Below are 17,044 nucleotides of genomic sequence, written 5' to 3' on the forward strand. Positions count from 1 at the left end.
TTTAAGGTAGATTATTTATTGAATTCTCACAATAACCCTATGACTCAGGGTTGATTAAGTCAGGCTCAGAGGATTAAGTAATTTGCCTGAGGTCATAGATTTTGTTAATAGAGCAAGATCTTGAACCCAGGTTTGTCTGGACTGAAGTATGAAGTCTTTCTAATGTGTTGTCCTGTCTCTCAGTGCTTTAACACGTTGTATCTTATTTGATCCTTGCTATAAAGGATAAGGATTCAGGGCAAGACTCACAAAATTTTAGAGTCAAAGCAGACTCTACCAGTCTTCAACCAACAACCACCACCACCACCACCCCACAAAAGAGACACACGCACACACACACACACACACACAACCTACCCCTGGGACATAAGCTGGTAACTGGCGGGGCCATTCTCCAAATCTAGGATCCTTAACACATAATATAAAGCTCTTGTCTCCAGGATGCTTTGCAAGCCTTCTTGTTTTTTTAATTTAATCTGGAAGCCCACATTTCGTGTTTATTGGAGTCTGTTTTTCTATCATGTGGAGGAAAGAATGGACATCTAGGAGTTGCCCAACTTCAGGGAGAGATAGGGAGAGAAGGTAAATTAATTTGTTCAGAACTACTGTAGACTCATTTAGATACTTCTTTTTTTTTTTCTTTTTCTTTTTCCCAATTTATTTATTTTCAGAAAAACAGTATTCATTATTTTTTCACCACACCCAGTGCTCCATGCAAGCTGTGCCCTCTATAATACCCATCACCTGGTACCCCAACCTCCCACCCCCCCGCCACTTCAAACCCCTCAGATTGTTTTTCAGAGTCCATAGTCTCTCATGGTTCATCTCCCCTTCCAATTTACCCAAAAGCACATACCCTCCCCAATGTCATTTAGATACTTCTTAAAATTGCCTTATTATATTAAGAAATGTAGTTCCCTTCTCATGCTATTACTCCTCTGTTTTCTTTCCTGTACTATTATATTTCTTAAGAGAATAACTTTTATATAGGCTTTCTACATTGACTAAATTTGTCTCTTTGTAGTCTGGCTTCTGCTACCACTGAAATGGTTTTCTTCAAGGTTTCCAGAGGAAACCAGAAGGCTTTTTTGGCCTTATTCCCTTTGGCTCCTATATAGTTTGAAACTGACATCTTTTTAAAATGTAGACATTCATCTTGAGTTTTGGACTTTCTCCTTTTGTGGCAATTTTTTATTTCTCTACTCCCAAAAGCTTTTCTGGAGGACTTGTCCTTGGCCCTCTCCTTTTCTTCCTTTAAGCTTTGCTCTTCAGTTTGCCCATCTGTATATCACTTATGTAAAATTTTTACTATATCTTTAGCCTGTTTCCAAAGCTGCAGCTAGCATCGCAAATTCAACTTGTCCAGTATAGAATTCATAATCTTCCCCCTGTGTTCAAACTCAGTTCTTCCCTTTGTTTCTTTTAATGGAACTATTATACATCCCCCCAATTATCAAGGCTTAAAATCCAGAAATTGCTTTTGATTCCATCCTATCTATATGACATTCCCCACATCCAATCAATTGCCAAATTCTGTGGAGGCCATCTTTGCAGGGTTTCTAGAATTTACCTCTTATTTATTATTCCACTGCCAGCACTCTGATTCATGTCCTTGTTACTTTTGCCTAGATTATTTTAATACCTTGTAACTGACCTTTCTGGTATAATCAATAGACCATAATCAGATTAATCTAACAAAATTGAACTCTTGTCTGTTCCTGTGATGCTCCAAAACCCATTGATTACTGAATCAAATCCAAATGCTTCAACCTAGCCTTTAAAGTCTTCACAAATTGGCCTTAACCAAACTTTCCAGTCCCATTTGCCTCTACTTCCTCATCTATGTACCTTATACCTCAGCCAAACCTGAGTACTTAGTGTTCCCCAAATACATCCTTCTCTGCCTTTACGTCTTTGGTTATGCTTTTCTCTTTACCTGGAATGCCTGACCTTCCTCCCCCATCTCTGCGTTTTGAAATCCTACCCACTCTTTTGTTGACAGCCAAATGACTTTCCTCTATGAAACCTTTCTTGATTCCTAGTCCTCTCATCTTTCACCTTGCCATCAAGTAGAATTTCACTCTCTTTTAAATGCTCCGTGACACAAATGTTACTTATATTTCTTATATAAAATCTACACGTAAGTTTTCTTTTCTCTGGGTGCCTGGGTGGCTCAGTGGGTTAAAGCCTCTGCCCTTGGCCCAGGTCACGATCCCAGGGTCTTCGGGCTCTCTGCTCGGCGGGGAGCCCGCTTCCTCCTCTCTCTGCCTGCCTCTCTGCCTACTTGTAATCTCTGTCTGTCAAATAAATAAATAAAATCTTTTAAAAAAAAGAGAGAAGTTTTCTTTTCTTTCCTGGACAATGAATTCCTAGAGAGTCTTTATTTATTTATTTTTTTTAAATCTTTGTATTCTTTATAGCACCTTGCAGAATACATTTCATAGGTTAAATATATTATTCAATATAAATTGAATTGGTAGGTTGGGGTATGTCTATAGAACAGAATATTCCACTAATCAGAACCTAGTATTGTTTCTTACCAGTATAAGACTAAATTTCAACCTCACTTCCTTCTGCTCTACTAGAACATATGCAACCAGTCCCTTCCTCAAAGCCTATGGCCCAGTCGTGTATCAGAGCAAGGGTGGTAAGTCAGTGAGAGGTGATGATTTGTTTTTCTGAGGGGAAAATTGGACTATGTTGATATTTATAAACATGAGAGATTTGGGACATTGTGTGCTCAGCCCAACTTCCTCTTTTCTGAGAATTTTTTTTTCTTACACAATTCAGTAATCCATTTGCTCAGCCCTGCCACCTAGTGGGTGGACTAATGTATTGTCAAGATCCTTAGTCCAAGAATTGTCTCAAATGCATCAAAGATTTTCTGAAACCCTAAGTGACAAAGACAGTTCTTTGATTGTGAGAAGAAGGAGCAGAGGAAAGAATATGATATTCATGCCTGAGAGGAAGAAACTATATATTAAGCCAGTTTTCTATTTTTTACCTAGACTAACATTTAACAATACATTCTTTGTTAATATCATTTTATAGTGTATATAGAGCTGTTTATACATGTGCATTATTAAGCAATTGCATTAACATTTGATTCTAACTAAATAGGCAGGTAGATATTTGGCAGAAGAGAATATTGTGATTCAGAGAGTTCAACTGACTTGCCTAAGGTCACACATCTAGGATAAAATTCATCTGACTTATGGCTAAAAAATCTAAGTAGTCCATCTCTGCTCCTTAAACAAAGAAAATTAATTTCCTTTATAAAGATTGATTTCTACTAGCAGATTTAATTGCCACCTTCTTTGTATTCCTACAGTATGTTGGACATACTTCTACATATTATGAATATTGATCATTTATCTTATAATTATCTGTGTTTCTTCCCACCTAAACCAAGTTCCCCGAAGGTAAGAACCATGTTTGTCTTATGGCCTGGCATAATTTAGGTGATTCAAAAATTCTAAAGAAGGGTCAAAATCAATCAGTAGGATTATTTTAGCCTGATCAGCTAATGTGTAGATAGACAGCCCCTCCCATGACTCGTCCTTCTTGTTCTTGTCTGTTCTCCATCACTACATTTCAAGGCTATAGGCTTGTCTGTGGTAGGTGCAGGGCTGTATTCTCCACACAGAGAATACCACAGCAGAATCTTTTCTGTTTTTGATGCTGTAGTTTTAGCAAAGGGGCTTTCAATTCTTGGCCAGGGTGAGGTGGGCTGGGAGGGCAGGATGAAGAGGCTGACTGATTTTTTAAAAATCTGACCACTCATTTCTCAGAGGTAGGAGTTGGAGAAAAGTGCTGTATCAAAGACTGATTACATAAAGATGTGGCATATGCATACAATGGAATGTTACTCAGCATTAAAGAAATGAGATCTTGCCATCAGTGACAACATAATATCTACAGAGTATTATGTTAAGTGAAATAAGTCAGAAGGAGAAAGATAGATACCATATGATTCCACTTATATGTGGAATCTAAAAACAAAATGAATGAACAAACAAAAAGAAATGGACCCTTAAATACAGAGAACAAACTGATGGTTACCAGAGGGGAGGGGATGAGGGTGGGCAAAATGCATGAAGTGGAGTGGGAGGTACAGCCTTCCAGTTACAGAATGAGTAAGTCATGGGGATAAAAAGTACAGCCTAAGGAATATAGTCAATGATACTACAATAGTGTTGCATGGTGACAGATGGTGACTACCCTTGTGGTCAGCATAGCATAAACTGTAAACTTGTCTGATCACTATGTTATACACCTGAAACTAATGTAACATTGTGTCAACTATATAGTTTCATATATATATATATATATATATAAATTTTTTTTTTAAAATCAAGAGCAGATAATGATTCCAAAATCATTAGCCCTGTGGGGAAGGCAAATTCCATTTATCCTGCCTGATTTCTCTTTCACTTTCTGAAAGCCCACCTTCCATTCACACACAAGTTTTATCTCAGGAAACATATGTAATATATTTCTTCCTGTTGGGAAGGATGATGAATAATTTGGTTTGGGAGTAGGCAGAAAAATTGAGGAAGGCCTTTTATTTTCTAATGCTTTGCCTTCTCTCCTTTCCTTTATGCTGGAGCAGTTTCCTGGCATTGATTTTGGCAACCATAATTACTGCAGCACGGAAATTATCTCTATTTCCTTGAGAAGAAGCGTGGGAAGGAATTTGCCATAAAGCACACAAAGTGGATGAAGTGGGTTGGGAGGTGTTGGGTAGTCCTAAGAAGTGTGTGAGGTGGCCACAAATTTGATAATTAAGGGGAAAAGCTCAGGACTGGCCAAAGTGGGAATGTCTTCCCTTTTAAAAGTCAAAATAATGTTGCTTAAAATCACATATTTAGGGCTCACACAAAAAACATCAGTTCTCATGCCCTCCTACTGAGACATTCATTAGAGTCTCTTCCAATTAAGTTAGCTTTTTTATCTGGCATTTACTTCCTATTTCTAGGTGAAATGTTTCTCCTTTGACTTCTTAATTTAGAAATAGTAGACATAGATTTTACTTTTTTGTTATAGTAATTGAAATGTCAGCTTTCACATTATGTTGTATATATGCCTTCTCTTTCCTTTTACCTCATTCTCCTAATAGTTATAGCACAGTTTGGGCTGTATCAATAGTTAGTGTTTACATTACTGTTGCTGTGTAAATAATATCCACTGTGGAGCCAAGTAATATATTTTCATTGTTTCATGTCTTGAACAACCCTTTGTTTGTTGTAAGGTTATATGTAATAATTTATTTAAACAATTTATTTAACTGTGCCACTACCTCCAATTTATTCCTGAAATGCCTATTCCATCAAATATTTATTAGAATTTTCTCTCAAATGACCGACATACCTAACAATCTAAGAAATCACATTTCTTTTTCGGGGAGACTCGCCCCAGCCCCAGTGAGTAATTCTTTTTAGTCACCATCGCCATCTGCTGACTATTGGTGGAATTGAAACACAGAATTATGAGGTGCAGGGCTGATGTTTTTAAGCCAGAAAATGTGCTTTCTATGGTATTTGACCTTTGGAATGACAATCTGGAGGAAGGAATATGTCCCTGTGATAGGAGTAGAAAAGAGAATACAAAATCATGAAATACTCCCTCTCCCTTGCCCCGCCATCCTCTTCTTTTCTGTGTTTTCCTAGAAGAACAAGTCTGTTCTAATATTCCTTATGATGCTGTGGTCATTCTAAGTCTTTGTCAGATCCACCAAAGGAAAAGGGAAAGGTGGGCTACCTGTTTGCTTGTTTGTTTTTTTAATTTTAGCTTTATTGGGTATACTTGATGTAAGATGAACTACACATATTTAAAGTGTATAATTTCATGGGTTCAGGGGTGTCTGGGAGACTGATGGTTAGGTATCTGCCTTCGGATCTGGTCGTGATCCCAGGGTCCTGGGATGTAGCCCTGCATCCAGCTCCCTGATCAGGCGGGACCCTGCATCGTCTTCTCCCTCTGCCTGCCTGTGTTCACTCTCTCTCTTTCTCTCCCTCATTCTCTGTCAAACAAATAAATAAAATCTTAAACAAAATAAAGTATATAATTTCATGGGTTCTAACATATGTATACTCATGAAATTGCTGCCACAATCAAGTTAATGAACATGTTACTTCCCATATTTCCTCCTGCCCCTTTGTAAGCCATCCCTCCCTCCTTTCACCCATTCCTAAGCAACCATTGATCTCCTTTCTGTCCCTATATATTAGTTTACATTTTCTAAAACTTTATAAAAATGGAAACAACCAATATATACTCTTTGTTGTTGTTGTTTGGCTCCTTTTGTTTGCATAATTATTTTGAGATTCATCATGTTATGTGCATTTGTAGTTTATTTCATTTTATTGCTGACTGATATTCTATTGTCTATGGATTTATCACAACTGGTAAATTGTGATAAAATTTATCTCAAATGACCAACATACTAATAATCTAAGAAATCAGATTTCATCTGTTTATGGACATTTGGGTTGTTTCCAGTTTTTTTGGTTATTTCAGAGAAAACTATAATGAACGTTTGTGCATATGTCTTTGTGCTGACACACATTATCATTTCCCTGGGGTCACTACTTAGAAGTGGGATGTTTAGATCATATGGTAAGTATATGCTTAATTTTGAGAAACTGCCAAACCATTTGTACAAACTAGTTGTACCATTTTACATTTCCATCAGTAGGTTGTGAGAACTCCACTTCTTCCAACACTTGATATGATCAGTCTTTTTAATGTTAACCATTATTGTGGTTGTGTGGTGTTTTCTCATTGTGACTAATTTGGTTTGCATTTCCCTAATGACTAATAACGTTGAGCATCTTTTCATGCGTTTATTTTGAGCTACCCATTTATTTATTTATTTTTAAAGGTTTTATTTATCCATTTGACAGAGAGATCACAAGTAGGCAGAGAGGCAGGCAGAGAGAGGGGAGAAGCAGGCTCCCTGCTGAGAAGAGAGCCAGATGCTGGGCTCGATCCCAGGACCCTGAGATCATGACCCGAGCTGAAGGCAGAGGGTTTTTTTTTGTTTTTTTTTTTTTTCCAATTTATTTATTTTCAGAAAAACAGTATTCATTATTTTTTTGAAGGCAGAGGTTTTAACCCACTGAGCCACCCAGGCGCCCCTACCCATTTTTAAATAAACACTCCACTGGTACTAAGGCTAACCTTAAGTTTGGGCAAAAGAAACAGTGTTACATGACAGGTACCATAGAAAAATCTCATTCATCAGCTGGCCATGAAATTCTCTTTTTTTTTTTTTTAAGATTTTGTTTATTGGACAGACAGAGTTCACAAGTAGACAGAGAGGCAGGCAGAGAGGGAGAAGGAAGCAGGCTCCTCGCTGAGCAGAGAGCCCAGTGTGGGACTTGATCCCAGGGCCCTGGGATCATGACCTGAGCCAAAGGCAGAGGCCTTAACCCACTCAGCCACCCAGGCACCCCTGGCCATGAAATTCTTAACTGACTTGATATTCCCACATCTTGATATTCCCACATCTGAACTCTTTTGAGTTCAGAAAACTAATTTAAGGAGCAGTTAAGAAAGAAGTCACTTGTGTGGAGGCAGCCATACAAGCTGCACTCCTTGTCCACCTCCACAACTGGAATCTTCAATGGCTCTGTTTCCTTGACAACACAGTGTAGTGATGAAGAGTTAAGGTTCTGGAGCCCAATCACCTGGGTTCAACAGTTATTGTCAATTACTGAATTAAGTACTGTTCAACCATTTACATGCTATGTGATTGTGGGCAAGTTGCTTAATCTTGCTGTACCTCAATTTTCTTATATAAAAGTGAAGATGACACTATTACTTTCTTGAGAGAGTTGTGAAAATTAAATGAATTAATATGTTAAAAATGTTTAGAACAGGGGCGCCTGGGTGGCTCAGTGAGTTAAGCCGCTGCCTTCGGCTCAGGTCATGATCTCAGGGTCCTGGGATAGAGTCCCACATCGGGCTCTCTGCTCAGCAGGGGGCCTGCTTTCCTTCCTCTCTCTGCCTGCCTCTCTGCCTACTTGTCCTACTTGTGATTTCTCTCTGTCAAATAAATAAATAAAATCTTTAAAAAAAAATGTTTAGAACATTACCTGGTAATATTAAGCTCTCAGTCAATGTTAGCTATTAATTTAAATTCCATGGACTCACTTTCAAGGTCCCTCATAATTTGGCCTCTGCCCATCTTCTATTCCATTCCTTCCTATCTCCTTCATTTGAGTTTTGCTGGTTTCCTCATTGAAGAATGAATTTATGCACAACTCTGGACAGTCTTCATTGCCCTGGAAGGCCCTTAACAATTCAAATCCTGGGGCGCCTGGGTGGCTCAGTGGGTTAAAGCCTCTGCCTTTGGCTCAGGTCATGATCCCAGGGTCCTGGGATTGAGTCCCACCGGGCTCTCTGCTCAGCAGGGAGCCTGCTTCTCTCTCTCTCTCTCTCTCTGCCTGCCTCTCGGCCTACTTGTGATCTCTGTCTGTCAAATAAATAAAATCTTAAAAAAAAAATTCAAATCCTTTCCAGTCTTCAAAGATCACTTCAAATCCCATCCCTTCTATTGCCTCTTATTATTTCTTTAATTCTCATCAACTATCTTCCATTATTTCATGTGTCATCTATCTTCCATCTTCCATCTACCAATTCCCATCTGAATTCATTGCATCACAGAATTTAGAGAATAACTGCACACTCATCACTCCTCCACGTCAATCAGTTTTGTTTCCCTAGTAGCCTGTAAACATCCCAAGGGCAAATATAGTATCTGATACTTCTGAGCCCTCTTTCGATGGAGTAAATACGTCGTCTTTACTCCATTTCAAGCATCTGTAAAGAGATTCAACAAAGGCAGCAGAAGAGGATGTGAAGAATTCATAGCTTTAATAACAGATTATGTAGGGGTGGGGATGCTAGCTGCTTTCCTATCCATGCCATGCTCCAAAGGTAGAGTTTCCCTTCTCCTACGATCCAGACAAGCCCTGTTTCATTTCTGAGCCAGAAAGAGCACATCTTACCGATTTTTATTTATCAGATAGACTCCATCCTTAATCATTTCCTCCTCTTTCCCTCTTCCAAGAGAAAATATTGTTGGATTTTTACATCTCTCATAGGTAATGGTCCTGTCTTCCTCTTTCAATTCTTTCATCTTAAAAGTCTCAACCCTTAAGTTTTCTACTGGTCATCAAGACCCCTATAACCTCTAAGTTTGTTGGGGTGATTTCAGGAGTAGATGAACTACAACAATCGTTTATCATAACTGGGACTGGGAAAATGGACAAAGAGCCACTACAGAAGTCTAGATGACAGAAGCTTTGCCCCAAATCCTTATTCTGTGATCATTTCAGTCCTGGACTACAGCCTTATCTGACTCTGGGTAAATGTCATTATTTCACGTGTCTTCTAGTTCCCTCTGTTTCCTTCAGGGATTCTTCATGTTCTTCCCTGCCTGTCTCTATCCCCTGATCATTTCAAAGCAGTCATGGGGTTGCTGGCCTAGTTACTGAATGCAAAGCCACAGAAGAAGGAGCCCAGATAGTGGGGCCAGGAGGGTTCCTGAGGAAAGAGTAACTCCGGTGTCTGAGGGGAAGAGATGCAGCTTTTCTAAGTCTGGCAGGAAAGCTCGGGCATCCTCCAAAGCTGCCTGAGCTGCCACTGTGAAGTTGGGGTCACCAGAGATCAAAACATCAAAGACACAAGAATGGAAGTAAGCATCTTCTACAGGCAGCCCTTCCTTGCACAGCTGTTTGGCCGTATCAATGGTTATAGCTCCACGACGACTGCGTTCTGAGCGAGAGAGTCGCTGACTTGGGGGACACCCCCCAACACAGAGCTGCAGGTCCTGCTCAGCAGAGAAGGCCCTGGCCACATCCTCTGCTACCTTGATGGAGAAGGAGAGCTGCCCAGCTGTCTGCCGAATGATTATAGTTGTGCCGATATAGGCAGCTTGGATCTCCACGTGATTCCCAGGATTAGCAGTTCGAATGGACAAACTAGAGCCCCCAGGTCGGTCACCTCCATTGATAGAACCATCTTCGAAGGCTGCTGGAAGATTGTCCACCTCAGCCTGGTAGACCTTCTGATCAATGCATTCCTGCATGTTCTTAAATATAATGGTAAGCTGTGAGGGCAAGAGGGAAAACAGTTCATTTGGGGCTCAGTACTTCGTCTCCTTACCACCAGCGGGCTCACACACAGTCAGGGATCTGATCTGGGCCTCCAGAGTAGGCTTATTATGGTCTTCCCTCACTCTGATCTCTTTGTACTCTAGTATTGCCCACCAGTCCTTGCTCAACCCCTCCCTCTCCTTTTTGGTCTCAATCTCAGCAACTCACAGGAGAAAGAAAAGTTTCCCTTCTGTAACTCCTCAACCTAGGACTCCTCAGCTCTCCCCTCAACGTTCTTTTTTTGTTTTCTGCATTTGAGTGAAAGTCCCAGGGAGGGAAAGTGACTTAAGGAGCTTAACTGTTAAGTGACTTAAGTGTTGGTGGGAGGGTATGGCGGGAGATGTAGAAGTGGAGGAGGAGGAGGAAAGGGAATGGCAGCATTGCTGTGGAACAGTGAGGATGGGAGGGAGTGGTACCGTGGGGCGACCATGAGAGGGTTTGGAGGAGCTGCGGAGTCCCTGACCTTGCGGGTAGCGGTGGCGTTGGCCCCCGATGCCACGGGGGAGCTGGTCGCCTGGACAAAAAGGAAGTCATTATCCAGCAGGGGCCAAGCTCCTTGGACACGGCACGTGTGAAAGAGGTGGTGGAAGCTGCGCACGTGGGGGTCCCCAAAGGAGGCGCAATGCAGGAAGCCTGGGGGACGACCGTGCAGCCGGGAAAACTGGCCCTCATAGTCACAGGGGTCCGGGGCTGGGGGGCCAGAGGAGCGGACTGGGCCGGAGCCTGGAAGGGCGGGGCCGCGGGGCGGGGGAGGGGCCGTGGGGCCCTGGCGGGAGCAGTTGTGCTGGATCATCAGGTCTTCGATGCCGTGCACCGCCGAATGGAAGGCCAGGTCCCCGCGGCAGGTGCGGGCGGTGCGCCGGGTACAGAGAGCGTAGGAGCGGAGGGCTCGACAGAGGCCGCCGGAGCCCGCGCCACCCCGGCTCCCTGCTCCTGCTCCTCCTCCTCCTCGAAGTGCTCCCGGTGAACCCCCACCTCTAAGGCTCAGGGTGGATGATACATACTCAGCATTGCAGCGGAGGATCTTGCATTGAGAATGAGCTGAGGACAAAGGGAGAAAATTGTGAGAAGGCTCCTAGATCCCTGCTCAACTTTCCCAAGTCTGATGGGGGGATAGGGGGGTGGGGGGTGGGCGTGGGATTTCAGCAGCTCCTAAAACCCAACTGAGCCCGAGTTCCAGTCCTATCCCGGGTCCCCAGCCACCAGCTCCCTAGTTCCTGTGTTCGCTGGGTCTTGATAAAAATGTGTAAGCCCGCTAGATCTCTTCTTCTTCTAGATGAAGCGCTTTTCCAGTGCCCTTCCCCAAGGCGAATGGGAAATAAAATAGATCTGTTTGAGAGTTGAGAGAGTGACTGGAACTCCCCAGCACCCATCCCTTCTCCTCACACATGCTCACCTGCCCACCCTTGCACAGCAGAGGACCCTCTAGGTTCCCCAGCCCTTCCCTAGCCCTTCCTTACCATGTCCACAGAGGAGCAGCAGGAGGGTGAGAGTGCTTAGAGTTGGGGAGCTGCCATGGGGGGACCAGCCTGGATTCCCCATACCTATCCGGCCAGGTCCCCCCAGGCTCCGGCTCTTTCCAGTTGATGACCCTCCTACCTAGTGAATTTTGACCGGACCTCCTGTAAGGGACTGAAAAAAGAAATTTGGCTGGGCATGGGGAGAGAGAAGAGTTGAAAATCATTCAGGATGATGTGAAGAGAATTTGGGAAGATCAGGAAAAGGATGAGTGGTCAGGAGTTGGGGAGGATAGGGCTCCCCAAACATAAGTGTGGCTGTTAAGCCTCTGTGCCCTGCTCTTGTGGCAACTTATGCAATACCCTGAGGTGGGGGTGGAAGGAAAGTTGACTGGACTGGTGGGGGGTGGGGGGACATGGGCAGAGTCCACTGTATTGCCCCATCCTGAACTACCAAACAACAGAAATATCAAAAAAGGAGGAATCATGTGGATGGATCAGACCCCAGTCATCTCTGTCATCCTCCACAAAATTAGGATCTGAAAATACTTCAGAAGCATATCTCTTATTTGCCCTTCCCCGTCCAGAGGGGAGACCCTCCAGGGGTCATTCATTTCTCTTCCTTCTTTGTGTCAGAATTTTTTGCAAGAAGGAGTGAGGGTGGAATACCCATTCCCTCTCTAGAACATCAGTATTCAAAGGAAAGGGGACCCATCTCATTAATCTACTAGAGAGCTAAGAGTATAATCCCTCTCTCCTAAGGAATAACGGGACGCAAACCAAGCATGCAAATCAATATTTGTGCTGAGTCAACAGTTTTTGTATTTTTTTAAAAAAGATTTTTCCAAATCTGACTGAAGAACCACTCTTTTCATCTTCCTTTTGCAAATTCAGAAGTTCTCAATCTTTTGATGAGAACAGGCCTTGGGGAGGGCCTACGCCCCTCTTGCCAAACTCCCATTTCTTGGGGTAAAGATACGAGTGGAGCCTGTACCAGGATGGCCGAGTGGTTAAGGCGTTGGACTTAAGATACGAGTGGAGTCAGAGTCATGCAGGAGGGAGAATAGGGTGGCAAGACTAGAGTGTGGGGATAACAATTTACAAGGAGTAGCCCCACCCTTGGAAGCCCAATGTGAAGGGCACCGCTGAGTACAGGCAGGGTGGAAGGGTACCAATGACTAATCATCTGAGGCTAAATTTGGTCTTGGTGAGAAAACCACAGAATAGGCGATATGCAAAACTCCTAAAACTTCATCAGAAGTCTGAGGCAACAGGGTAAGGAGAAGGCTAAAATGGCCAGAGGAGAGATGGAAGACTTCAAGAGGCCAGTGGCCAGCAACCAGAAATAAGACAGGAGAAATGGAGATGGGGCACCTTGGTATGAAAGAGATCCTAGCTTTTGTACAAGAGACATTCAAGTAGGTGTCATAATTTTCTGAAAGTCTAACTTCATTCCAAAAGTTATTAAAGGAATTGCAATTTCATTTTGACTTACTGTTTCCAGAGGTCAAACATTACTCTGATATCCAATTCTCCAGCCATGACTGCCTACTCTGTCGGTCAGCTCCAGCCAGGGGATCCCCCGTCTCTTTCTCCATGTCTCCCCCAGGTTCCCACACCGGCTGCAATCTCACTGAGGTCAGGGAACCAGAGAAGTTTTGGCGTGGGGGGAAGGGGGAGTAAATGGCTGGCCAGAGTACTGGACAGCTGAGCGGGGGAGGGAGGTGGCTACTGAGTTGACTGTTTTAAAAATAGCTAAGTCCAAAATTCCAGGAAGGTTAGTGGGGGTAGGGTATGGGTGAGGGGAGTGGGGAGGGTAGGAGGATTAGAAAGAATATAGAGTATAGTGTGCCAAGTGGGGAAGGGGAGGCAGAAATATCATAGGCAAGTCAGATATCCACTTCCAGGTTATGTGACTAGTCACTACCTATTCCAGGCAGCCCTCCAGCATTCTCAGTAATAAACGCCCAGCCTTTAAAATTACCTACTAGAGTAGGTAATTACATACCTTTCTTTCACCACCCTCACTCCCACTGTATTGAATACTGCATTTAGTTTCTACTGAACACATCTAAGAGGTAGCTGACTTCAAATAAGGTCCATAGCAGAGGTAGTTCACAGCCCCTCCCTCATCTTTGCAGAGTATTTCCGAAGGACTAAAAAAGCCAGCTGTCCAGAGAAGAAATCTGAGCTCTGAGTTGCTTAGGAGGAGGGTTTGTTTCAGTCTACCAGCCCAGATCCTTGCAGCTGTTTATCCCCCTACCTCATCCATTTTATTCCCTTAGTTTATACAGCCATTCCTCTTCCCTCCCTCTCACCAACTCACACACAAAATATAAGCTTCTGCACTGTTAGAGGAGGAGGCTAACAGCAGAGGTGAAGAAGGAATAGAGACAAGAGTTTTTTAAAGGTTACTCATCCACAGGGGAGGGGGATTTGGAGAGATAAGCCGAGAAAAAAAGAGATTCAGAAAGATGCTTTTGTAGAGTAACATAATCTTGTGACCTTTTAAGATATTGCAACCAAGGGATTTGGCCATGTTGTATTTTTGCAGCCATAGGCGTCTGGGATCATCATCTCTTATACTTGCCAAGTGAAGTGACTACAAAGGCTGATTCCAAATAATGTCCCTAAGGCATTTGATTAATTGGCTTTGCATTTAATTCAGAATCTAGAGGTCTACACAGTATTCTTCTCTTCATTATCCATATATTTCTGAAAAATTTAGATTTCTCTCAACCATATGAGTCCATAGCATAAGGATTTTATTACAAAAATGTAAAATGCCAACCAAACTATTCAAATGACTTAAAAACACAGTAATTTGACTTGGAAGCTCCTTTGAAAGGAGCCCCTTAGAGAAATGGCTGATTTCAGGTATGGGTCAGGAATTGCTCAAGATAAGCAAAGAAACCTTCAAAAACTATTAGAACTGTATCAAAAGGACTCAGCAACTAGAATAGTTTACACTGGCTAATTTAAGTGTCAAAATGGATACTATTTGCATATTTGATATTTCAATATCATCTTTGTATCAAATATACTTAAATCTATGAGTTTGCCACTCATTATTGGAGAGCACTAGGGGATCAACTCATTATTTTGAAAACTGTTAATAATTGGAAAGAATCGAACATTTGTCTTATCTTTCCTGTGGGAATTCAAGAGGAGGGGGAAATTTCTCTTTATAGAAGTTGTCCAGCAGGGGGCGCCTGGGTGGCTCAGTGGGTTAAGCCACTGCCTTCGGCTCAGGTCACGATCTCAGGGTCCTGGAATCGAGTCCTGCATGGGGCTCTCTGCTCAGCAGGGGGCCTGCTTCCCTTCCTTTCTCCCTGCCTGCCTCTCTGCCTACTTGTGATCTCTCTCTCTGTCAAATAAATAAATAAATAATCTTAAAAAAAAAAAATAGAAGTTTTCCAGCAGATAAATGAAGAAGGAATGGCATAATTAGAAAATCAACATTTATAACTCCTAATACATTGTGTCTAGGCAATGATCAACAATGGCTACTATCCATCATGAAGGGAGAAACAAAGATTGTGTCCTCCTCATCACAGGTGGATTATAAATTCCACCTATTGGAGCAGGCATGCAAAAAAGCCCTTTCAGTCTGAATCTGAACTAGTGTAGAGCTAACTACTAATTTACAGGAAATACAGGAGACATCAAATGACACCACAGAGGCACAAATCCAGACTGTGAGAATACTCTACAGGACAAAATGACTTGGATTTTTCAACAAATTCAAGAAAAAAAGAAGAAAATGGAGAGGGAACTTAGGCATTAATAGAGACTTAAGAGACATCAAATAGTTGCAGAGTATGGATTTTATTGGATTCTAATTCAAGAAAACAAACAAAAATTATGAGATAGTTGGGGAAATTTGAATGCAAATGAGCAATTCATGAATACTTAATGATTTATAAAGTTAGTGTGATAAGTGGTACTTTTTAAAAAGCAAGAGCTTATCTATCTTGGAATATTTGCAGATGAAATGATATGATAGCTGGAATGCTTATAGGCATTCAATCTTACAGAAGATTGAAACATGCACTGATAATTGTTCAAACTGGGTGATAGATAACTCAGGTATTCATTACCCTAGGATCTTTTTGTAAATGTTTGAAATTTTCATAACAAAATTTTAAAGTCAGAAATTATCTGTGAGCCTTTTGTGTGTGTGTATGTGTGTGTGTTTAATCGTCATCCTTGTCAAAACCTACCTACCAAACGCCACCCAGAACAAATTTATAGTCAACAAAGTTGAGTTTATAGAGAGAGGGACCTCTGACTTGTGAATGGGCCCCTTTGTTTCACTTGCAACAGAAGAGTGATTTAAGAATGGGTGATATTGAGAAGGGCAAGAAGATTTTTGTTCAGAGTTGTGCCCTAGTGCCATACTGTGGAAAAGGGAGGCAAGCACAAAACTGGGCCAAAGCTCCATGGTTTATCTGGGCAAAAGATAAACCAAGGGCCTGACTTGTCTTATGCAGATGCCAACAAGAACAAAGGCATCACCTGGGGAGAGGAGACACTGATGAGTATTTGGAGAACCCCAAGAAGTACCTCTCTGGAACAAAAATTATCTCCACTGACATTAAGCAGATGAGGGGAAGAGCAGACTTGATAGCTTTTCTCAAAAAAGGTACTAAGGAGTAATAGTTGTCCACTGCCTTACTTACTACAAAACAAAAATATCAGATCCACAAGGATACTCATCATAGTAGAAATAGTTTAATTATTGTTGAACATCTATTGGTGCCACATGCTATGCTGAGTGATCTGGTGATAGCATTTCTAATCCTCACAACAACCCTGAAAGGCAAATTTTATCCCCATTTTATAGGAACCGAAGTGCTTGAAGAGACCATCTTGTCTCAGGTTGCCTAATTCAAATCCAGATTTATCTGCCCCAGAAGTCAATATTCTTTGCATTATAGCTTCTTCAATAGGCTCCCAGGTGGCGGAATTTAGATGGAAAAAAGGGGGAAAAAACAAAAGATACAGATTTAGGCAGGATGCGAGAGAAGGTAGACCAGAGAAAACAGTCCTGAGATCTTCAAGTTAGAACACTGGCTCAGAGAATGAGCCCACCACTGAGGGTAAGAAGAGAGATGGCTGACAACCAACTTTTATATACCCAAGGAACTAAACAAAATTCTAATATAGTTCAACATGTTTAAACTATATTACTAACCCTCTAACTTCTACCAGTATGTTGAAAACATAGAAGATCATCATTGGATAGCCTCTTTTATTTCGTGTCAAATGAAAGAAACAACAAGGAAACAAGATACTTTTTCAAAATTCATTTCAGATAAACTCAGGGATGGTCATTAGGTCATCAATTGTTGTGGTAGAAGGGCCTATTTGAGAAGTTCACCATTTAAGGAAAGTTTGACTTTTTTGGCAGCTTGATATGTT

At 41.9% G+C, this 17,044-nt stretch overlaps 1 protein-coding gene and 1 pseudogene across 1 annotated transcript; one reads left to right on the forward strand and one right to left on the reverse strand.

Moving 5' to 3' along the window:
- Nucleotides 1-9,496: 9,496 nt before the first annotated feature.
- HJV (hemojuvelin BMP co-receptor) lies at nucleotides 9,497-11,705 on the reverse strand. The gene is made up of 3 exons (XM_044236497.1): nucleotides 11,624-11,705; nucleotides 10,627-11,204; nucleotides 9,497-10,117 (listed from the first exon to the last, which is right to left on the reverse strand). The coding sequence occupies exons 1-3, from the start codon at nucleotides 11,703-11,705 to the stop codon at nucleotides 9,497-9,499; spliced, it is 1,281 nt and encodes a 426-aa protein (XP_044092432.1).
- A 4,256-nt stretch (nucleotides 11,706-15,961) lies between these two features.
- LOC122898820 lies at nucleotides 15,962-16,279 on the forward strand (annotated as a pseudogene).
- The last annotated feature ends 765 nt before the right edge of the window (nucleotides 16,280-17,044 follow it).

Source organism: Neovison vison, chromosome 2 (assembly GCF_020171115.1).
Source record: "Neovison vison isolate M4711 chromosome 2, ASM_NN_V1, whole genome shotgun sequence".
In the NCBI taxonomy this organism is placed as follows: domain Eukaryota; kingdom Metazoa; phylum Chordata; class Mammalia; order Carnivora; family Mustelidae; genus Neogale; species Neogale vison.

Excerpts from the sequence above, each read along its gene's own strand:
- HJV (XM_044236497.1), bottom strand. The coding sequence starts at position 11,705 with ATGGGGAATCCAGGCTGGTCCCCCCATGGCAGCTCCCCAACTCTAAGC. Across the intron at positions 11,205-11,623 it reads GCTGCTCCTCTGTGGACATG|CTCATTCTCAATGCAAGATC; the intron begins GTAAGGAAGGGC and ends CTTTGTCCTCAG. Across the intron at positions 10,118-10,626 it reads ACGCCACCGCTACCCGCAAG|CTTACCATTATATTTAAGAA; the intron begins GTCAGGGACTCC and ends TTGCCCTCACAG.